Source organism: Microcaecilia unicolor, chromosome 11 (assembly GCF_901765095.1).
Source record: "Microcaecilia unicolor chromosome 11, aMicUni1.1, whole genome shotgun sequence".
In the NCBI taxonomy this organism is placed as follows: Eukaryota; Metazoa; Chordata; class Amphibia; order Gymnophiona; family Siphonopidae; genus Microcaecilia; species Microcaecilia unicolor.
Window position 1 is genome coordinate 50,975,766 of NC_044041.1, and position 23,928 is coordinate 50,999,693.

General features: G+C 48.5%; 1 protein-coding gene and 1 non-coding gene across 4 annotated transcripts in view; both read left to right on the top strand.

Annotated features, from left to right (window-relative positions):
• Nucleotides 1-23,928, top strand: part of EP400 (E1A binding protein p400) — a 401,921-nt gene that overhangs the window by 282,900 nt on the left and 95,093 nt on the right. For all 3 annotated transcript variants that reach the window (XM_030219806.1, XM_030219807.1, XM_030219808.1), the window contains 4 exons: nucleotides 5,137-5,339; nucleotides 5,437-5,606; nucleotides 22,199-22,395; nucleotides 22,535-22,646. In XM_030219806.1, coding sequence (XP_030075666.1) covers nucleotides 5,137-5,339; nucleotides 5,437-5,606; nucleotides 22,199-22,395; nucleotides 22,535-22,646 — 682 coding nt within the window. The remainder of the gene's footprint in view (nucleotides 1-5,136; nucleotides 5,340-5,436; nucleotides 5,607-22,198; nucleotides 22,396-22,534; nucleotides 22,647-23,928) is intronic.
• On the top strand, nucleotides 21,960-22,092 carry LOC115481240. Its single transcript, XR_003943907.1, has one exon. It is a non-coding gene; the product is annotated as a small nucleolar RNA SNORA49 (small nucleolar RNA).

The following is a 23,928-nucleotide window of genomic DNA, read 5'->3' on the forward strand; positions in this document are numbered from 1 at the left end:
AGAAGCACCGTCATCGGTCGCCATCGATGCACCCGGCCCCCGGCGCCGGAGAGGAGTCGACGCCGAGTAAGCGTCAGCGTCGAGAGGAAAGGTCCCCCTCGGTAGTGGAGGTACTGACGCGTCAGGGTCCCAGCACTTCGGTGCAGTCTCCTGGACCCGAGCAGCTTCCGGCACTGACGCCTCTACCGGCCTCCCCGTCTTTCCTGGCAGCGGGCCTGGACGAGTGCCTCCGAGCCATCCTTCCGGGGATACTGGAAGGGCTGCCAGGGGTGCTTGCGCCCTCGGCGCCGTTGACTTTGGCGCCGGCGAGCTCTAGCCCGGTGCCGAGGCCTTTGACACCGACGCCGCTTGCGGTGCCAGTCTCGACCGCCACGCAGGTGGAGTCGACATCGATGGAGGGAGCTTCGTCCCCGCCGGTGCGGGAGTCCACCGCTCGACGACACCGAGGCCTCGGTGCCTCGATGTCGAGCCGGGCCCGGTTGAGGACTCAGCTGCATGAGCTTATGTCCGACACCGAGGAAGAGGCCTCGTGGGGGGAGGAGGAGGACCCCAGATATTTCTCCTCAGAGGAGTCTGTGGGCCTTCCCTCCGACCCCACGCCTTCACCAGAGAGGAAGCTCTCGCCTCCTGAGAGCCTCTCCTTTGTCAGGGATATGTCTATATGCATTCCCTTCCCCGTGGTCTCTGTGGATGAGCCGAGGGCTGAGATGCTCGAGGTCCTCGATTATCCATCACCACCTAGAGAGTCCTCCACGGTGCCGTTGCACAATGTCCTCAAAGAGACACTGCTTCGGAACTGGATGAGACCATTATCTAATCCCACCATCCCCAAGAAAGCAGAGTCCCAATACAGAATCCACTCGGACCCAGAGTTAATGCGGCCCCAATTGCCTCATGACTCGGCGGTCGTGGACTCTGCTCTCAAGTGGGCACGGAGTTCGAGGGATACTGCCTCGGCGCCCCCAGGGCGGGAGTCTCGCACTCTGGACTCGTTTGGGAGGAAGGCCTACCAATCTTCCATGCTCGTGACCCGCATCCAGTCTTACCAGCTCTACACGAGCATCCACATGCGGAACAATGTGAAGCAACTGGCGGACCTGGTTGGCAAGCTCCCGCCGGAGCAGTCCAGGCCTTTTCAGGAGGTGGTCAGGCAGCTGAAGGCGTGCAGAAAGTTCCTGTCCAGGGGTATATATGACACCTGTGACGTAACATCTCGTGCTGCGGCCCAAGGTATAGTGATGCGCAGGCTCTCATGGCTGCGTGCCTCTGACCTGGACAACCGCACCCAGCAGAGACTGGCTGACGTCCCTTGCCGGGGGGATAATATTTTTGGTGAGAAGGTCGAGCAGCTGGTGGACCAACTGCATCAGCGGGAAACCGCCCTCGACAAGCTCTCCCACCGGGCGCCTTCAGCATCCACCTCAGCAGGTGGACGTTATTCCCAGGCCCGGCAGGCTGCACCCTATGCTTTTACCAAGCGTAGGTACACCCAGCCAGCCCCAGCGCGCTCGTTCTCGTCAACAGCGTGCGCCTAAGCAGCCCCCTGCGCCTCCACAGCAAAAGCCGGGGACGGGCTTTTGACTGGATCCATGGGAACATAGCTGCCCTCAAAGTGTCCGTACCGGACGATCTGCCGGTCGGAGGGAGGTTGAAATTTTTTCACCAAAGGTGGCCTCTCATAACCTCCGACCAGTGGGTTCTCCAAATAGTGCGGTGCGGATACGCCCTGAATTTGGCCTCCCTGCCACCAAATTGTCCTCCGGGAGCTCAATCCTTCAGCTCCCATCACAAGTAGGTACTTGCAGAGGAACTCTCCGCCCTTCTCAGCGCCAATGCGGTCGAGCCCGTACCACCCGGGCAGGAAGGAAAGGGATTCTATTCCAGGTACTTCCTTGTGGAAAAGAAAACAGGAGGGATGCGTCCCATCCTAGACCTGAGAGGCCTGAACAAATTCCTGGTCAAAGAAAAGTTCAGGATGCTTTCCTTGGGCACCCTTCTGCCAATGATTCAGAAAAACGATTGGCTATGTTCCCTGGATTTAAAGGACGCATACACTCACATCCCGATACTGCCAGCTCACAGACAGTATCTCAGATTCCGCCTGGGCGCACGGCACTTTCAGTATTGTGTGCTGCCCTTTGGGCTCGCCTCTGCCCCACGGGTGTTTACAAAGTGCCTCGTGGTGGTAGCGGCGTATCTACGCAAGCTGGGAGTGCACGTGTTCCCATATCTCGACGATTGGCTGGTCAAGAACACCTCGGAGGCAGGAGCCCTCCGGTCCATGCAGTGCACTATTCAACTCCTGGAGCTGCTGGGGTTTGTGATAAATTACCCAAAGTCCCATCTCCAGCCAACCCAGTCTCTGGAATTCATAGGAGCTCTGCTGAATACCCAGATTGCTCAGGCCTTCCTTCCCGAAGCGAGGGCCAACAACCTCCTGTCCCTGGCTTCGCAGATCAGAGCGTCTCAGCAGGTCACAGCTCGGCAGATGTTGAGACTTCTGGGTCATATGGCCTCCACAGTCCAGGTGACTCCCATGGCTCGTCTTCACATGAGATCTGCTCAATGGACCCTAGCTTCCCAGTGGTTCCAAGCCACCGGGAATCTAGAAGATGTCATCCGCCTCTCCACCAGTTGCCGTACTTCACTGCTCTGGTGGACCATTCGGACCAATTTGACCCTGGGACGTCCATTCCAAATTCCACAGCCCACGAAAGTGCTGACGACGGATGCATCTCGCCTGGGGTGGGGAGCTCATGTCGATGGGCTTCACACCCAGGGTCTGTGGTCCCTCCAGGAAAAGGATCTGCAGATCAACCTCCTGGAGCTCCGAGCGATCTGGAACGCACTGAAGGCTTTCAGAGATCGGCTGTCCTGCCAAATTATCCAAATTCGGACAGACAATCAGGTTGCAATGTATTACACCAACAAGCAGGGGGGCACCGGATCTCGCCCCCTGTGTCAGGAAGCCGTCGGGATGTGGCGTTGGGCTTGCCAGTTCGGCATGCTTCTCCAAGCCACATACCTGGCAGGTGTAAACAACAGTCTGGCCGACAGACTGAGCAGAGTCATGCAACCGCACGAGTGGTCGCTTCATTCCAGAGTGGTACGCAAGATCTTCCGAGAGTGGGGCACCCCCTCGGTGGACCTTTTCGCCTCTCAGACCAACCACAAGCTGCCTCTGTTCTGTTCCAGACTTCAGGCACACGGCAGACTAGCGTCAGATGCCTTTCTCCTTCATTGGGGGACCGGCCTCCTGTATGCTTATCCTCCCATACCTTTGGTGGGGAAGACCTTACTGAAGCTCAAGCAAGACCGCGGCACCATGATTCTGATAGCGCCCTTTTGGCCCCGTCAGATCTGGTTCCCTCTTCTTCTGGAGTTGTCCTCAGAAGAACCGTGGAGATTGGAGTGTTTTCCGACTCTCATTTCGCAGAACGACGGAGCGTTGCTGCACCCCAACCTTCAGTCTCTGGCTCTCATGGCCTGGATGTTGAGGGCGTAGACTTCGCTGCGTTGGGTCTATCGGAGGGTGTCTCCCGTGTCTTGCTTGCCTCTAGGAAGGATTCCACTAAAAAGAGTTACTTTTTCAAGTGGAGGAGGTTTGTCGTTTGGTGTGAGAGCAAGGCCCTAGAACCTCGTTCTTGCCCTGCACAGAACCTGCTTGAATACCTTCTGCACTTATCAGAGTCTGGCCTCAAGACCAACTCAGTAAGGAATCACCTTAGTGCGATTAGTGCTTACCATTATCGTGTGGAAGGTAAAGCCATCTCTGGAGAGCCTTTAGTCGTTCGATTCATGAGAGGCTTGCTTTTGTCAAAGCCCCCTATCAAGCCTCCTGCAGTGTCATGGGATCTCATCGTCGTCCTCACCCAGCTGATGAAACCTCCTTTTGAGCCACTGAATACCTGCCATCTGAAGTACTTGACCTGGAAGGTCATTTTCTTGGTGGCAGTTACTTCAGCTCGTAGGGTCAGTGAGCTTCAAGCCCTGGTAGCTCATGCTCCATATACCAAATTTCATCACAACAGAGTAGTGCTCCGCACCCACCCAAAGTTCCTGCCGAAGGTGGTGTCGGAGTTCCATCTTAACCAGTCAATTGTGTTGCCAACATTCTTCCCAAGGCTGCATACCTGCCCTGCTGAACGTCAGTTGCACACATTGGATTGCAAGAGAGCATTGGCCTTCTACTTGGAGCGGACACAGCCCCACAGACAGTCTGCCCAATTGTTTGTTTCTTTCGACCCTAACAGGCTAGGGGTCGCTGTCGGGAAACGCACCATCTCCAATTGGCTAGCAGATTGCATTTCCTTCACTTACGCCCAGGCTGGGCTGGCTCTTGAGGGTCATGTCACGGCTCATAGTGTTAGAGCCATGGCAGCGTCAGTGGCCCACTTGAAGTCAGCCACTATTGAAGAGATTTGCAAGGCTGCGACGTGGTCATCTGTCCACACATTCACATCACATTACTGCCTCCAGCAGAATACCCGACGCGACAGTCGGTTCGGGCAGTCGGTGCTGCAGAATCTGTTTGGGGTGTAAATCCAACTCCACCCTCCAGGACCCGCATTTATTCTGGTCAGGCTGCACTCTGTTAGTTGTTCTTCGTAGGTTAATTTTCTGTTGTATCCTCGCCGTTGCGAGGTTCAATTGACCTGGGTTCTTGTTTTGAGTGAGCCTGAGAGCTAGGGATACCCCAGTCGTGAGAACAAGCAGCCTGCTTGTCCTCGGAGAAAGTGAATGATACATACCTGTAGCAGGTGTTCTCCGAGGACAGCAGGCTGATTGTTCTCACCTACCCTCCCTCCTCCCCTTTGGAGTTGCGTTTCATAGTTTTTGCTTGTCATTCAACTGGCGGGAACGGTCACGCACGGGCGGGAAGACGGCCGTGCATGCGCGGTGGGCGTGCCCTGCGTGCGGACCGCCCGCGAAGCTTCTTCCGGTTGGTGGGGGCTGCCGCGGACGTCACCCAGTCGTGAGAACAATCAGCCTGCTGTCCTCGGAGAACACCTGCTACAGGTATGTGTATCATTCACTGTATTGCTGCATTCCCCTGTCTATGAAGAACCCTTGTTACAGGTAAGCAACTTTACTTCTTGTCTAACCTCTGTCTCTTGTGAAATTCTTATATTTCAGGGTGATGTGTGTGGTGCCAGCAGCATTGGCTGCTCCACCATGTCTATACGTGGTGAATCCTCCCCCTTCATACACTCAGGGAAGGAAGAATTTGAAGCAGAAGCTTGTACAGCAGTGGGCTCCCTGTTTGCAGCAGCTGCGACAGACGACCATGCCGTTGTTACTACAGTTCCCTGACCTGCGTTTGGTGCAGTATGATTCAGGTATGGAGCACACACCATATGAAGGAAGGAAGGAGGGGAAGCCCGAGTGTTTTTTGGGTTACTCACACACCTCTCTTTCCTGTTTTCTTTAAAACAGGGAAGCTGGAAGCTCTGGCAGTGCTGCTGCAGAAACTGAAATCTGAGGGACGCCGGGTGCTGATTTTCTCCCAGATGCTACTCATGTTGGACATTTTAGAGATGTTCTTAAACTTCCAGAATTTCACCTACATAAGGATTGATGAAAATGCAAACCATGAACAGTGTCAAGTAAGAATTTCTTATTTTCTTATTAATATAGGGTTAATAATCAGCATGCTTTGAGCAGGCAGGAGAGACTTCTGGTCTGCTTAAACCCCTGATGGCGAACCTATGACACGCGTAGCCATTTTCGATGACACGCGGCCACATGTGGCCGCATACAGAGAAGCAGCGGCGTTCCTTGCTGACACCCGGGCGGATTGCCGATGCGCCCCCCCCCCCCCCCAAGGTGCAGCGCGACCTCCCTTCCTGGCGAAATCCCCCCCCCCCCCAGGTGCATGTTTACCCGTGTGCGCTCCTATTGGCTCCCTCCGAGTCCTCCGCTCGTTCCCTTCCTGCTGCTCCCTCTGCCCCGGCTCCTGCACGGCCGTTTGACCTCACTTCCGGCCGGCGGAGCAGAAAGCAGCGGAATGCCGTGGGGGACGCATCTCTGAGGGCCCTGTGATCGCCATTACCAGCAACCACATAACCACAGCAATCATCATCCAATCTACTGTTCTGGGGTGTCGTGGATTTCTAATTGACCATCATTACTGAGATAGGTGAGGGGGAGGCTGGGAGAGGCGAGGGCATGTGCTATGGGTGCCGTTTCCTGCCATTAGAAATAGCGGCAGCCATCTTAATTTACATAAGGTGGTCAGTTAGGCTAGTTAACCCCTAATTGCCTGCAGGGCTAACAGGCTATCTATAATTCTATCTTCCATATCATCAAGCTGATCAATCCATAGACTGGTGGGTTGTGTCCATCTACCAGCAGGTGGAGATAGAGAGCAAACTTTTGCCTCCCTATATGTGGTCATGTGCTGCCGGAAACTCCTCAGTATGTTCTCTATCTCAGCAGGTGGTGGTCACACACAGCAGCAGCTCTGGCTAGGCCTCCAAGCCTAATTTTTAGGTTTTGTTGAGTGCCTGGGGTTGAGGGCTCTTTTGAGCAAGTGCAAACCTGGTGGTGCCAGGTCCCTCCTTTTCTCCCCCCCCCCGCTGGCTCCGTTAAAAAAAAAAAAAAAAAAAAAAAAATTTTGAACGGCCTTAAAGGCGTTTATTTCGACGTTTATTTAAGCGTCTATTGCAGCTACTCACTGAGACACCAGGTCGTTACAACTCGGAGCGGACAGCAGGTAATTTTACCTTTTTATAGCGGGCGGGGGTTCCCCGATTCTTCTCCTCGTGGCTCATGGCGTCGGAGGGCGAGGGCGCAAAGGGTCGCTCCCCGGGTCGCTCGAGCGCTTCTAGAGGGGATGCGGGGGTCTTCAAGCCGGATTCGCCCTTGGTGGGTGACAGTTTCGCGACCGATGCATGTCCCGGTCCTTCCTCCGGCGTGGCGGTTTTTCCCGCCATAAACGCCCATCCCCCGCTCCTCGCCTCCGCCATCTTGGCCGGCCACGCGGCTCGGACGGCTTCTTCTTGGGCCGCCCTTGAGGTTGGAGACATTAATGCCATGAACGCCCTTAATTTGGGCGACGGCACAGAAGCGGCTAAAGTTAAGAGCCGTTCTTCCCGCGTGGCTCCTTCGCGGAGTTTCGCGCCGGACGCCATTTTGGATGCGCAGCATGTCTCTCCCCCGCTATTGCGAGCGCCGGTTGAGAGCGCGCCTAGGGCTGTTGCCCAGGCTGCGGAGGTGCACAGTCTGGGGGGTTTCTCCCCCGAGTTTGTTTTGCTGCTGCATCGGGCCTTCCTCATGCACAACGCTGCCCCCGCTCCCTCCTCTGGTAAAGAGGTTGAGGTTCCCAGAGGTAAACGCCCTCGGGTTGATTCCCAGGCCTTGGAGGAATTTGTCTCCTCCGATGTAGATGAGGGCAGCGTGTCTGAGGTCTCCCAACGGTCCTTTGCGGATTCCTTGGTGGAGACGGATCCCCGCTCGGATGGAGCGGATGACCCCTCTGCAGCGCGGCTTTTTCGCCCGGAGGATTTGCCCAACCTGTTGTTACAGGCCATGGACACTTTGAAGATATCCTCTCCGGAGGACGTCTCTCCCTCAGCCCCTGTTGGCTCTGCCATTATGCTGGGGACTAAGCGCCCGCCTAGAACCTTCCACGTGCATGATGCCATGCACACCTTAATTTCGGCTCAATGGGATGTCCCAGAAGCGAGCCTTAAAGTGGCTAGGGCTATGTCCCGCCTCTATCCTTTGGCTGTGAGTGAACGTGAGGCCTATCTGTGGCCTACCGTGGATTCTTTAATCACTGCGGTGACTAAGAAAACGGCATTGCCGGTGGAAGGTGGCACGGCCCTAAAGGACGCCCAAGACAGGAGATTGGAGGCGGCTTTAAGGTCGTCCTTTGAGGCGGCTGCTTTAAGTTTGCAGGCCTCAGTTTGCGGCTCCTATGTGGCCAGGGCGTGCCTGACTATGGTGCAGCGGGCTTCCCCCTCGGATCATTTCTTGAGGAATGATTGGCCAGCCCTGGAATCGGGCTTAGCCTATTTGGCAGACTTGCTGTATGATGTCTTGAGAGCCTCAGCGAAAGGCATGGCTCAGACTGTCTCTGCGCGGCGGTGGCTTTGGCTGAAACATTGGTCTGCTGACCACGCCTCAAAATCCCGCCTGGCTAGATTGCCTTTTAAAGGCAAGCTGCTCTTTGGGGTCGAGCTGGACAAAATCGTGACTGATCTCGGCACGTCTAAGGGCAAGAAGTTACCGGAGGTCAGGGCTCGGGCGAGTGCTCGTTCCGGTACCTCCAGAGGACGGTTTCAGGAAGCCCGTCGGTACCGCCCGGGCAGGTCAGGTGCTTCTGCCCCCTCTTCCTTTAAGAGGAATTTCTCCCCCAAGCAGCATTCCTTTCGCAGAGACCGCCGTCCCGGAGGTGCTCCCTCCGGTCCTCCCCCAGGGTCTCGTACCCAATGACGGGGCCTTGGTCCACGCCCCAGTGCAGATTGGAGGACGGCTGTCCTCGTTTCTGGGCGAGTGGACCACAATAACTTCAGACGCTTGGGTGCTGGAAGTCATCAGATACGGCTACAAGCTAGAGTTCTGCCGACCCTTAAGAGACGGGTTTGTACTCTCTCCCTGCAAGTCTCCGGTCAAAGCTGTGGCAGTGCAGCAGACTTTGGACAATCTGATCCGCCTGGGTGCGGTCGTTCCGGTGCCAGAAAGTCAGCTTGGCAAGGGGCGTTACTCCATTTACTTTGTGGTACCAAAGAAAGGAGGTTCTGTCCGGCCTATCCTCGACCTCAAAGGGGTCAATCGGGCCTTGAAAGTGCGGCACTTTCGCATGGAGACTCTCCGCTCTGTTATAGCGGCAGTGAAGGCAGGGGAGTACCTGGCATCCTTGGACATCAAGGAAGCGTACCTGCATATTCCCATCTGGCCTCCTCATCAACGCTTTCTGCGTTTTGCAGTCCTGGGCCGACACTTCCAGTTCAGAGCCCTCCCGTTCGGGTTGGCTACTGCTCCGCGGACCTTTTCCAAGGTAATGGTGGTCATAGCGGCCTTCCTGCGAAAGGAAGGAGTACAAGTCCATCCTTATCTGGACGACTGGTTGATCCGAGCCCCCTCTTATGTAGAGTGCGGCAAAGCTGTGGACCGGGTAGTTGCTCTTTTGAGCTCCCTGGGATGGATCATCAACTGGGAGAAGAGCCAGCTGCGCCCGACTCAGTCCCTGGAGTATCTGGGAGTTCGATTCGACACCCAAGTGGGCAGAGTGTTCCTGCCAGACAATCGGATTGTCAAGCTTCAGGCTCAGGTGGACCAGTTCCTAGTAGCCTCTCCTCTTCGGGCTTGGGACTATGTGCAGCTGTTGGGCTCTATGACGGCCACGATGGAAGTAGTGCCCTGGGCCAGGGCTCATATGAGACCACTACAACACTCTCTGCTGCAGCGCTGGACTCCGATGTCGGAGGATTATGCTGTGCGTCTTCCCTTGGATCCAGCAGTGCGCAAGGCGCTGAGCTGGTGGATGCAGACAGACAAGTTGTCTGCGGGAATGCCTCTGGTGTCCCCAGAGTGGATTGTCGTCACGACGGACGCCTCGTTATCGGGCTGGGGAGCCCGCTGCTTGGGAAGGACAGCGCAGGGGCTCTCTCCTGCAGAGGTAAAGTGGTCTATCAACCTCCTGGAACTCAGAGCCATTCGGTTGGCGCTTTTGGAGTTCATCCCGGTACTGGTGTTCAAGCCTGTACGGGTCCTGTCGGACAATGCCACGGCTGTGGCCTATGTCAACCGCCAGGGAGGTACCAAGAGCACCCCTCTAGCCAAGGAAGCTATGAGTCTATGCCAGTGGGCGGAAGCGAACCTGGAACAGCTGTCAGCGGCCCACATTGCCGGAGTCATGAATGTCAAGGCGGACTTTCTCAGTCGCCATACCTTGGAGCCCGGAGAGTGGCAGCTATCTGCTCAGGCGTTCTTGGACATCGCGAAGCGCTGGGGCCAGCCGAGCCTAGATCTGATGGCGTCATCGGCCAATTGCCAAGTGCCGCGCTTCTTCAGCAGAGGACGGGACCCTCGATCCCTGGGAGTAGATGCTCTTCTCCAACAATGGCCGACACAAGAGCTTCTCTATGTGTTCCCGCCCTGGCCCATGTTGGGCAGGGTACTAGACCGGGTGGCAAAGCATCCCGGCAGGATAATCCTGGTGGGTCCGGATTGGCCCAGGCATCCCTGGTATGCGGACTTGATCAGGCTCTCAGTCGACGATCCTCTGCGGTTGCCAGTGGATCAGGGCCTGTTACATCAGGGTCCCGTGGTGATGGAGGATCCCTCCCCCTTTGGTCTTACGGCCTGGCTATTGAGCGGCAGCGTCTGAGGAAGAAGGGCTTCTCAGACAAGGTCATCGCCACTATGCTGAGAGCGAGGAAACGCTCTACTTCTACTGCTTACGCCAGGGTTTGGCGTATCTTTGCAGCGTGGTGTGAAGCAGGCTCTCTTTCTCCTTTCACTGCTCCAATTTCTTCAGTGTTGACGTTCCTGCAAGAAGGTCTGGACAAAGGCCTGTCGCTCAGTTCCCTTAAGGTCCAGGTAGCGGCTCTGGCTTGCTTCAGGGGCCGCCTGAAGGGTGCTTCCCTGGCTTCGCAGCCAGATGTGGTGCGCTTTCTCAAGGGGGTTAATCACCTGCGCCCTCCTCTGCACTCAGTGGTGCCTGCGTGGAATCTCAACCTGGTGCTAAGAGCATTGCAGAAGCCGCCGTTTGAACCCTTGTCAAGGGCATCTCTGAAAGACCTGACGTTGAAAGCAGTCTTTTTGGTGGCTATCACTTCAGCCAGAAGAGTTTCCGAGCTCCAGGCGCTCTCATGTCGAGAGCCTTTTCTACAGTTCACTGAGGCAGGAGTGACTATTCGCACAGTGCCTTCCTTCCTGCCCAAGATTGTTTCTCGCTTCCATGTGAATCAGCAGCTATGTCTCCCTTCCTTTCGTAGGGAGGACTACCCAGAGGAGTACTCTGCTCTTAAATATCTGGATGTGAGACGAGTCATCATCAGATACTTGGAAGTGACCAATGATTTCCGGAAATCGGATCATCTGTTTGTCCTGTTTGCAGGTCCTCGTAAGGGTCTGCAGGCTGCTAAGCCTACAGTGGCAAGATGGGTCAAGGAAGCCATTGCAGCGGCTTATGTGGCCGCAGGGAAGGTGCCGCCTATCCAGCTGAAGGCTCACTCCACGAGAGCTCAGGCGACCTCGATGGCAGAGGCCGGATCCGTCTCCTTGGAAGAGATATGCAAGGCGGCAACTTGGGCTTCGGCTCATACATTCTCCAAGCATTACCGTTTGACTGTGGCTGCACGGGCGGAGGCCCGGTTTGGAGCTTCAGTGTTGAGGTCAGGGATTTCTATGTCCCGCCCTGGGTGAGTACTGCTTCGGTACATCCCACCAGTCTATGGATTGATCAGCTTGATGATATGGAAGGTAAAATTATGTATAATCATACCTGATAATTTTCTTTCCATTAATCATAGCTGATCAATCCATAGCCCCGCCCAGATATCTGTACTGTTTTTATTCTGGTTGCATTTCAGGTTCAAGTTTAGTCTTCAGTTACTTCAGAAAGACTTCGTGTTCAAGTTTTTTCACTTGGATTCTTCAAGAGTTAAGACGAGTTTGTGTTACAGTGAGCTGCTGCATTCCTCTCCCCTCCGTTTTCGGGGCTGGATTGAGATTTAAATTCTGCCGGCACTCCCTCCCGCTTCGTGCGGCTGTAGGGCAGCTTTGTACCCTTCCCGCTTCGGCGGTGTTAGGGTCAGTCAGCTCCTCCCGCGGTTGCGGTTGCAGGATAAGCCAGATCCCCCCGCATCGGCGGGTGTGGTGTCCCTCCCCCGCTCCGCGGGGATGAGCTGGACGGATTCCCCTCCCCCACTTGTGTGGGGATGAGCTGGGTTAATTCCCCTCCCCCGTTTCGGCGGTGGTGAGCTGGGCAGAGTGTCCCTTCGTGGGTGTAATTCTCTAAGTGCTGAGTCCTGCGGATGGAGCTTTGATATCGACATACTGAGGAGTTTCCGGCAGCACATGACCACATATAGGGAGGCAAAAGTTTGCTCTCTATCTCCACCTGCTGGTAGATGGACACAACCCACCAGTCTATGGATTGATCAGCTATGATTAATGGAAAGAAAATTATCAGGTATGATTATACATAATTTTACCTTCTGTCACTGCCCCCCTGATGAAGAACCCAAAAAATAAAAAAACCAAGGTTAAGTAAAGGAAGTGGTAGTAGCAGTAGCCGACCCTTTCAAGAGACATGGACCGAGATGTATGGCATTATAGAAAAAAATGGCAGATCATTTTGCGTTCTATGTACTGAAACGGTAGTAAGCAGAACGTGGAATATAAATAGACATTTTGAAACTAATTCCCAGCTCTTGAAAAAAAGTGAGGATGAAAGGAAGGAATACATTTCCAGGCATCTACACTTTTATAAGAGCCAATCTAATTCCATCCTTACATTTGTAAAAGGTTCTACAAATTTAACATCTGGAAGTTTGAGCATTGCTCACTCCATAGCTCAGCATGGAAAAGCACTCAGTGAGGGAGGATTTATTAAAGAAACTCTCCTAAGATGTGCACCAGTTCTATTTCACGATATGCAGAATAAAGATGCAATTATTAAGAGAATATCTGAGTTACCAGGAAATTTGGAGTGCCTGGATCCGATTACCAGACACTTTTAGCACTCTGAAAAATATAGCAATGGCTTTACTCACAATTTTTCCCTCTACGTACTTTTGTGAAACCTTATTCTCAGCGTTATGAAAACCAACAAAAGAAACAGATTGAAAGATGAAGTTAGTAGCGCTTGCTTGGGCTTGAAGTGTACAAAATACCAACCTTCAATTGAAGATTTAGCCAATGAAATTGAGCAACAAAAAAGTCACTAATAGGCAGATTAGTTAAAGAATTCCCCCTCCCCCTCACTTACTTTAGTTCACGGCACCCCACACAAGTTAAATAATATCAAGACCAACAAAAGAAACCGACTGACAGATGAACAAAGAAGTCACTAAGCAGGTAAGTTAAATAATTAGGGTTTGGTTTATTAAATACAGTTATATATTACAATTATACATTTTTGTTATTTAAACTATAAATATCGCGAAATTATGGTTTTTTTCTCGAAGTGACACACCACCCGAGTTATGCTCGGTTTTTTGGCGAATTTTGACAAACCAAGCTCAAAAGGTTGCCCATCACTTGCTTAAACCATGCTTAAACCATCCTTAGATTTTCACAGCACTTAACTGCACAGTGCTGCTACAAATCCGGTTTGACCCAGATAATATTTTATCAGAATAATATAATCACCAAGTGAACTGGAGGAAAAAGTTTCCTGCCTATGTACTCTGGACTGACATTGGGGTATCCTGGGGGAAGAGGGTAGGGGTTGATGAGTAGGTTGGGGGAGGGTGAACTTCACTTTTTTTTAAAAAATTTATTTGTTGAAATGTCAATTTCACAAATAAAACTTGCTATAGAAATATGAGCTAAATAGTATAAACATAAATTTAAAGAAATTACTTTCAAAGATCCATTAGACTGGTGTTTCCCAAGTCCAGTCCTGGAATACCCCTTACCAGTCAGGTTTTCAGGATATCCAGAATGAATATGCATGAATTGGATTTGCATACACTGCTTCCGTTATATGCAAATCTCTTTCATGCGTATTAGTTGTGGATATCCTTAATACCTGACTGGCAAGGGGTACTCCAGGGCCAGATTTAGGAAACATTTCATTGTGTAATCTGGGGGTATGAGAGAAAATTAGAGGGAGCGATTAAAGGAAATAAAATTTTGCAAAAGGAATATGTATGACTACTAGAGAGTCTTCTATTAGTGTAATCATATATCCTCAGTTCGGTTGGGAGCTGAAACAACTGGGTTAAGCAATTTCTTAGAATCTAAAAAAATCTCAACTGTTCTATACAACTATCCCCCAAGTACTTAACTGAGCACTTACGGGGATAGTGAAGGAAAAAAAGAGGCGCCCAAACTGTGTGTCTCCTCTTTCATAGCAAGAAACAATTTACAATATTCCTGAGTTGGTCTTGCAAAGTCAGGATATATCCAGATTTTCTGTCCATGAAACAAAACCTGGGAGTTCCAAAATAACAAATGCATGATAGTATTGATATCTTGTTCAAATACAAAAAAAAGCTGTGTGTCCATCTCCCCTATATTAGCTCTTCAGAACATTCTAAAAAGTTCATATCCAGGGGAAGCTCAGTCTCCAAGGATTGATTTCCCGTTGGCAAGTAAAATGCCTTTAGAGGTGGAGTTAACTTAGAAGAGATCTTTAACAATTCTATAAAATATTTCTTAAACGTGTCTCTGGGACCAAATCCTTGTTTCTTGGGAAAAATTAAAAATCTTAAGTTCAGGTGTTTAGTATTGTTTCAAGATATTCCAGCCTTCTGTTACAAATGATCTTATCTTTAACTCAGTTCCCAATTTCTGTTCGCCAGTCAAATGTTTTTGTATGATCTCCAGTTTCCCCTGGAAGTTCCCCAGCTTTTCCTCTGTTTGCTGCATTTTGCTTTTGAACTCTACTGATGGATCATTCAACTTGTTGGAGCAATTTAATAATGAATGCCTAATCTTCTCCATTGTTTTATTCCCCTTAACGATACTTGGACTTTGTTTTAACTTAACTCCTCACAATGTAACCATAATTGTGTTGTAACAAATTGTACTTCCATCATTACAATGTATTGTAAGCCACACTGAGCCCGCAAATAGGTGGGAAAATGTGGGATACAAATGCAATAAAATAAATAAATAAATAAATCTTGCCAAAACATTCCAAATCAGACTTGGGGTCACAACCAGCGGCTTTACAGTCAGGGGGAAGAAGTGAGACTGCAGATGTTCCAAGAATATTTGCTTCTCCAGACCCAGAGCCTCTCCAACTATGGGCAAACTCAGTGTTTGTGCCTCCCCAAACACACCCAGCACAATTTTGGTATCCAAACCTGGCTTGCTTGGGCAGGATGCGACTGTCAGGCTCAAGTTAATCGTCTCACTCCAAGACGCTGTTTTTCTTCCGCTGATTCAGTCATTGTCAGTTACGGAGGTACTGTAGAGGGGAGCTGAGCAAAAGCTTTTCTCCCAAGCCTTCCCTTAGACGAGCAAGCAGCAAGAGCAACTCCCCCTCCGCTTTTTTTTATTGGTGCTGGGGTTGAGAGGGTAGAGTGACAGGAGGCACTTTAGAACTGGATTCGGGGAGGAGGTTTGGCAGGCAGATGACTTTTTTGGGGAGGGTGGATGGAACAGACTTAACTGTTTAGCGCCATCCAGCTAAATTCTGAAATCTACCCCTGACCCAAAGATTTTACATCCACAGATTTATCAGAAGGAGTAGATTTTAAGTTGGATATCTTTAGCATATAACCTTTGTAGTTATTTGGTTAAATCTTTTGAAAATCTTCTTTTTCTTAGCAGATGGAGACAGTTAACAAGAGCTGTGAGCTATGAGCTCTGCCCCACAAGGGCACCGTGCAACGTAAGCTCCTCAGTATTTCTCTGTCTCCAGCAGATGATGACGTCTGACCGTGTATTTTTTTTCCAGTTGAACATGAGGGTGTTTTCTCCTCTTAAGCTGGTGCACTTTATTAAATAATAAATTTGGTAATCGTCTGCAGGTTTACATGGAGACCCAGGCAGGTATTGGCGCCTACCCATCACTGGGGCAGTGCTGTTCTTGCTGGGCAGGGTCTCAGTGGTCAGGAGACTTTTGTAACAGTTCTGCGGGAACTAGACAATTAAACTTAACACAAGATTGTGGAGTTTTCACTGCTGTTGCCTCAACACACACTGTATGGGAAAATTTCGCTACTGGTAGCAGGTGCCATGTCTAATCTTTAAGCAGATTCAACTTCCATCTCAGTACATCCTGTAGATGAGAGAAACAGGATATTAACGTTTGTATGCACAGAAATCTTAATTTGCTTTCAGCTTCCATAGAGCACATTTCTATACCTTCACTGCTGAATTCAGGGGTTAGACACCTTTTTCCCCAGAGTTTGTACTCCTTTTGCATAAAGCCTTCCTCCTAAATGTTTGCAGGAAGCTCAGAGCATAGATTCTTTACCACCTTCCTCAGGGTCTCTACCTGAAGCTATAGCTGCGAATAAAAGTATTTGGACATGTTAGAGGATTGTGACTCAGTCTGTCTTTTCTCACAGTGAGCTTTTGCTGGACTCCAGAGCTCCATCCATGGTGGAGCTGTTGGAGAAGGGAAAAATCCCACCTTCTAAAGGAGAGGACCCTTCTGTGCTATGGCTGTGACAGAACAGTGTGTTTTAAACTTGTAAAATTGCTTTAACTTTTGAAGTGCATTTCTCTAGTTTGGCCAGCAGGTGGTGCATGTTTTATGTTAAAGCTGTTATAGAAAAGTGCATGCCCTCTTTTAGTTTCACTTAGTGAAGAAGTGAATCTACGGTACTGTGAGCAGTATACTTTTAAGACTTGTTGACTGGGCTCTAATTGGCTTGTAGTTTGAAATTACCCAGCAGTTGTTGCTGGCTGTTGCTTCAGCCCGGGAAAAAAGAGAGACAGATCGCTTTGCAGAGGTTTGGTGAATTATATGTCCTGGTCTTTCCAGGTACTGTTCAGACAGTACGCAAATGTTTAATTAGTATTATAATTGATTTATAATTCAGTTACCTGTTGTTTGCTAATTTCACATTTTTTTTTTTCGTTGATTGTTCCAGTTTGATAGTAAACCCATTTAGTTTGTTGACTCTGCCTGTCTGGACTGATAGAGAATCCTGGTGGTTTGTATGTTGGGTCTGTGAGTGCTTTCTGGGAACTATGGGACCACTGGGAGTATGGCTCCAGTAACCTAGAAATCACTGGGGATAATTGGAGAGTGGGAGACTCACCCAGAGGCGGTTGTGACCCAGTCAGTGGAAGGAGGGCGCTAGTGTAGAGCACAAGCGACAGGTGCAGGCGGACCTGAGCTGTGCTGGGGTTAGAGCCTCTAAGTAGCTGTGGGGTAACCCCAGGTGGGTGGCTAGGCATTTCGTGACCATGGCTTTTTATTGATGCTCTCTATGATTTGGTTCACATTTCTGCAAGAGACATGGCCTAGGTAGTTTCAGCTAGAAGACTTCTTTGGCTCAGGAACTGGTCTTAAGTTGCTGCAATCAAATCTCATCTGAGCAGACTTCTTTTTAGGGGTAAGCTTCTCTTTGGAGAAGACTTAGAGAAGAAAGTGAAGGGCTTGACTGATTCTAAGCCTCAGAGACTTCCTGAGGACAAGTCTAGATCTTCTTCATTTCCTTCCTGTAACACAGGGATATCCAACCTCGGCCCTCGCCAGGTTGGGATTTCAGGATTTCCACAATGAGTATGCATGGCAAGCAAATAGATCTTCTGGCTTCAGGGATAAGGCTTTTATCCTCTGTTCTAGGAAGAATCTCCCCACTTTTTGGCTGCCCACAATGAGACACAAACTACGACCATTCAGTAAGATGCTGGTTCTTTAATACATCTAAACTAAACAGCATAAAACACAAACTTTGTCATAAAAATACATTCCACATATTCCTGCAACCTCTTACTTAAATCTCCTGCCTGATCTTGCTCACATACACAATCTAGGCCAGGTTTTCTTACTGGTCTTGTACAACAACATAACTCTAAGCACAGTTTACTTTACAAACAATCAATAGGACTTTTTCTGCATATTCCTTATAACAAAGGTTACATCACATTCCTTTTCCTGCCTGACCTGGCTTAAACTCACAATCCAGGCCGGGTTTTCAACTGGTCCTACACAGCACAACTCTAAGCATGGCTCACTTTACAAAGAAACAATCAATGGGACCTTTTCAACCATTCAAATAGCTAAGGGGTATTTCTTAATAACTGACTCTCTCCCCACTGTGCTACCTTACAAACTCAGGGTTAAACACATTTCTTTTTATCTTTTAAATTAGCTACTGGTTTTTGGCTTTTCTACTAGCCCTTTCCCCATTGTGCTACCATGAAACCAGAACAAACACCATTCTTTTATCACTGGCAATAGCTATGGGGTTTCTTCTATACCACTAGCCATTCCAGCACTCCACTATCTGGACCAGGTTATTCTCTGTGCCCTTGTTCCCACAGACTTCCATACAACATCAAACCACTTTCCCTTTACCACATCACTCAGGAGACCAAACACAAAGAACTGTCTGGGAACTTAGCCTAAGTCAGAGAGCTCCCCTTGGTTGAGTGGAACTTCAATCCCCAACACTTAGCTCCTAGTCCCTGTTACAGCTTGAACCCTCGTTTCCCAACCACTGGACTGGTTCCTGGCCTCAAGGAATTCTGCTCCTTTGGCCCAGGCACTGAACCTTCTCTTCAATAACCTACTGGAGCACTGCCCCCTCTTTGCCTCTCTCCATTCTGTGGCTCTTTTGGCAACAGAGAGTTATCAACCCTGGTTTCCACCACTTAATGAGAATAATTTCCTTTCCTCAGACACGGCTATGAGATAACAGGGTTGAGCCTTACCCTACCCTCTAACCTTAGAGGTCCCTGTCCTGGTGCCTCTCTAGAACCCTGGTGTTCTGCTATTTTCCTTGGTTGTGTCCCCCTATCAAAACTAACAACCTTCCTTTTAAATTCACTTTTCACATTCCAGGAAGTCATTTCTAATTAGGCCTGCTGAAAGCCCGACGAGTCAGCAGCTTCACAATTCATAGCAGTGAAGAAACAGAGTGTTTTAAGCCTGTAAAATGTATTGGATATTTTCCTGCCTTGATCATTTCCTGAAGTGTATTTCTCCTATTTGGCCAGTACATGGTGTTTCTTTGCTGTAAAGGTGTTACAGAGAACTGAGTATTCTTTTCTTTAGTTTGACACAAACAGGATGCAAGAAGCAGTATCTATCTGAAATCTTGTTGACTGGGATCTGATTGGCCCATGAGCTCATTTCCTTTAGAGTGTGTTGGTTTTGCATCCAGTCTTAGCCAGGAAGAAAAGAGAGCAGGATCTCTTTGCTGAGGCTCAGTAAACAAACAGTTATATATCCTGATCTTCCCAGGTACCTTTCAGAAAGTAAGCAAATGTTTAGTTAGTGTTATAATTGATCCATATTTCAGTTACCTGTTATTGTTTACTGATTGCACTTCTTTTGGTTCATTGTTCAATTTTTAAAGACAATAAACATTCGTTTTCATGTCAGGTGATGAAATGTCACTAAAACTCTCGTTTCTTCAGTCACAGAAGAGAATATGGCTATGAGGGTCTGGACGCCCTATTACAATTGTGGTCAGCGGAAGAACTTATATATCTATTTCTGCTTCTTTCCATGTTCGACTGGACCATTCAGAAAATATCTCAAGTCAAGTAATCCTCATAGTGGCCCAGGAGACCTTAGTGTTTGGATCTTATTTGCTTCAAGATTAACTCTCCATTCAGACTACCACAAGAAATGAGTCGTCTTTGACAGGGGCCAGTGATAATGGAGGATCCAGCTCTCTTTTCACTTACAAATTGGTTTCTGAGTAAGCTCATCTGAGATGAAAGAGTTATTTGAAAGAGGTTATAGCTACATTACTTCAAATGAGGAAGTGGTCTGCTTTGGTGCCATATGCACTTGCCTGGAGAATCCTTGAGTCATGATGTGTGAAAAGATGTATTCCCCTTTTTCTGCCTCAGTAGTTCAAATTCTGGCCTTAAACTCTTTGAAAGTGCAAGTGATGACCTTGTATTGTTTCAGAGATCAACTAGAAAGAGCATCCGTAGAAGCACCGCTGGATGTACTGCATTTCCTCAAAGGAGTTTCACACGTTTATCCCTCTCATCATCTTTCTTTTCCAGAGAGGAGTCTCAATCTTCTTCTGAAGTCTTTGGGCCCTTTGGAGCCACTGAAGAGGGCTACCTTGAAAGATTTCACTTTAAAGACTGTGTGTGTTAGCTGTATCCTTCAGCTTGTGCCATTTCTGATATTCAGGTCTTGTCCTATCGGGATATTTTCTTGCAGTTTTCAGAAGCAGGACTATCAGGATAGTTCCCTCCTTTTTCTCTAAGGTAGTATTCTTGTTCCACCTCAATCAGACACTTGGCCCTTTCCTCCTTTAGAAGAGAAGACTATGAGATGAATTTGAAGCATTCCTTAGATGTTAGAAGAGTGCTCTTAAGATCCTTGGAAGTCACAAATTACTTTTGCAAGTTGGATAGGCTGTTCATCCTTGAAAGGGGAACTAGCTTCAAAAACAACTCTAGCTTGCCAGCTTAAAGAAGCACTCTTGTTTGCCCATTTATTAGCAGGAAAGCAGCCTCCTCAAACTTGGAAGACATTTTATGAGAGGTGTGGCCACCTCATAGTTGGAGATGAGAACAGTGTCTCCTTTACATATATATGTTAAGCAGCTACCTGGTCATCTCTTCATACCTTTACAAAACATCGTTTGATGTGGCAGCTGGAGCAGAACCAGCCTTTGGGGCTGAACTTCTTCGGACGGATTTCTAGGTCATATCCAACTTGACTGCTTTGCTATATCCTACAGATTCTAGACTGGTCTGGCTTGGATACCAAGGAAGGAGAAATTAGGTCTTACCTGCTAATTTTCTTTCCTTGTAACCCAAATAGACCAATCCAGAAGTCTGCCCTTTATATAATTATGCTGCCAATTTACTGTTTTCAAGAGACTAACTTCTTCTCAGATCAATGTTGTCATATGTTATATTTGTCAATTCTTTTAAATTGTTGGCACAATAGTTTTAATTAAAGTGTCCCTAGAAAAGAACAGTGCAACAATGTACACTTCACTGCTTGGTCACTCAAAATACTGAGGTGCTCACACTGCATGATGACCTTATAGGGCAGAACTGGTAGTTCACAGTTCTTGTTCTCTTTCTTCATCTGCTTTTTGATGGACAATAACCCACATGCTCTGGCTTGGTCTGTTTGGATTAAAGGAAAGAAGATTAGCAGGTAAGACCTCATTTCTTCTTAGTCACATTTAGCACAGGTATTGTGAGAGAACAGCAGGATGAATATTCGCGTTTATTATTTGATATAGCCCTTGAGAAACCTTTCAGAGCAGTTTACAATTAGTCTGTTTATAATTAGAGTAAGGATAAGAAAGGAAATACAATCTTTGGAGGGTGGAGAAGAGTTAAAGTGCTACAAATCAGACAGCCATACCCCATGGTAACCTCCCAGATGGGTAGTGAGCAGTGAGGACTAATGAGTATTCTTACATACCTGTCCACCTTCCTTTGGAATTGAATTCTATCAGCGCTATAATGTAGAGTCCTGTGTGATCGCATTAGGCAGGAGGATGCATGCTTATGCGGTAAGACTTTTCCAAACGTTTCCAGAAAAGTATGCTGGGGAAGTGTTCCTGGGTGGGCGCCGTTGGAATGACATCACTCAGGTGTTAGAATATTCAACCTGCTGTCCTCACAGAACATCTATTACAGATGAATAATTTTGTTTTTCTTGCTATTTGTCATGTATGGTTTGTTTTAAATGTTTATTTGAAATGTCACTTTGCAAAGAACTTTGTGCAGATTATAAAACTTTTAAATAAACAAGTATAACATTGTCTAGTTAAAATTGATCATTCCCACATTAACGATAATCACCCCAGACTTTTCACATAAAACCAGGTACTAACTAAACACACCACATTAATTTCCACCAGAGTACCCATGTTTATAACTGTTTCCTAATCCCCCAACAACAAAGCTGTTGCTGTAAACTCAGATGGAAGTTTATGCCAATGAAAAGAAACTAAATAACTAAAATTAATTTTTCATCCAATAAGTTAATTTAAATGCTTTGAGATTATTGTTGGGAAAGTAAAGATTCTTGTTATCGTGTGCACTTATTCTGTGTATAACAGGACGTACAGACAGTCTCAGTACAGTGGAGCAGATCCTGTACTGCAGCTGATTGTTACCATAGGGTACTGAGATAAAATAGAACATTTATTTTTATTCCTCACCCTTACTCCAGATCTCTTTCATTTATAGAGATCCCTGGCATTGACTGAGGATAGATTAGAAAGCCTTTATCCCTCTCTTGGAGGAGTCTGCATCCTTCAGGGGCCTACGATTTGGGCAAACAGTTTTTCTGTTTCTCTTGGTTTACATAGGTTTGAGTGGGGAAATTCCCTCTCTTTATTGGCCTCCTACTGTGATTTAGAATGCTAAGTATTTTATTTGGTTTGCTTAGGAATTGATGAAGAGTTTCAACCAAGATGGGCGTATTTTCTGTGCCATCCTCTCCACCCACAGCCGTTCCATGGGTGTTGGTCTCGTTGAGGCAGACACACTGGTTTTCTACGACAACGATATCAATCCAGTCATGGATGCCAAGGCTCAAGAGTGGTGTGATCAAATAGGGAGGAGTAAAGACATCCACATATACAGGTAGCTCTGGCCTCCACTTTTAGTGCTGCTAAATAGCCGAATTGAAAGAATCAGTCTCATCCCTTCTGATTTGAGAGCTGTTCTTATAATGAGGAAATACGTGATATATCTCATTTGATAGACTTTTTCTGGTCTTCAGGCTTGTAAGTGGGAATTCCATAGAGGAGAAACTGCTTAAGAATGGCACCAAGGACTTAATCAGGGAAGTCGCTGCCCAGGGAAATGATTATTCCATGGCTTTCCTGACTCAGGTACTTTACACCTATTTGCTTAAAATCTAAGTTTAGAATCAGAACTCTTGCTATCTTTAATTATAGAACTGGAAAGAAAGATTTGTTAGTTTGTTTTAGAGTTGTATTGTGATTTATTGATTTTATTAGTAGACCGGCTCTTGCAATAGGTATTGCAGCAGTTGACAATAATTGTATAATTATGCAACAACATTATGAAATAAAAATATAAGCAAACTAAAGCCAGACTAAAACCAGGAAATTCAGTTTCTGCGACCAAAATTTGCCACACAGTTTTGACAGAAACCAAAACTGCCCCTCAGTGACAGCCCCCTTTCTGAGAACCTACCCCGGGGGGGGGGGGGGGGGGGGGGGGGTGTTGGGAACGGTGGCGGCCTGTCCTAGGCCTACCTTGTAGTGGGTGCAGGAGCATCCCTACTCGCACCCGCATGCGGCCAGTTCCAGTCAAAATGGTTTTGGAGACTTTTTAGTTTTCAACATTTTTATTGATGACAATCAAAATAAAATGCATTCCACATCTGGCATAAATAACATACCAACATCATAACATACATAACAGAAAGCCAATGATTGAGTCCGTCATCAACTTTTGTTTTCACATTTTCACCCTCCCCCTCTACCCTCCCATCCTGCCACATCATTACCCCTTTCCTTCCCGTTGCCCCCTCCCTGCCCTCTCCCCTCCCTCACGTGCCCTAGGACTTGGACTCTGATAGTCCTAAGGTACCCCCCCCTTCCCTAGTGGAGCCATATATGTCTTGTGGACGCTCGCTGGGGCTCCCGATAATGTCGTGTTACCCCTTGTTCAGAAGCAAACTACGCCCTTTTGGACTCAATGCCTGTAAATAAGGGCCCCAGGTCTGTGTAAAACGTGCTAAGCACTTCGGGGACCCTCTAGCTTCTCTCGCCTCCCAAGTAGCCAGCAGATGTACTTGATTCCTCCAGTGCCAGTAAGCTGGCGCCTCCGGCACAGTCCAGTATTGTAAGATACTTTTCCAGGCCACCAAACTCATTTTATGGCTCAGGAGTCGAACTGTCTTAGTTTGCATGTGAAAGGCCCCTTGCGTATCTAGCACAAAGTGGTCCCAGGATCCCCTCACAGGGGTCCCCAACAGTTGGGACAAAAACCTAGTAATCTCCCCTCAGAAAGCCTTCACTCCGGGGCATTCCCAAAAAGCATGATACAGTGTATGTGGGAAGTGGCCACATTTAACACATGTAGCCCCCTGCAGGAAATCTGCATGAGCCAATTGCTGCCCCGACATATATGCCTGCAGAATGA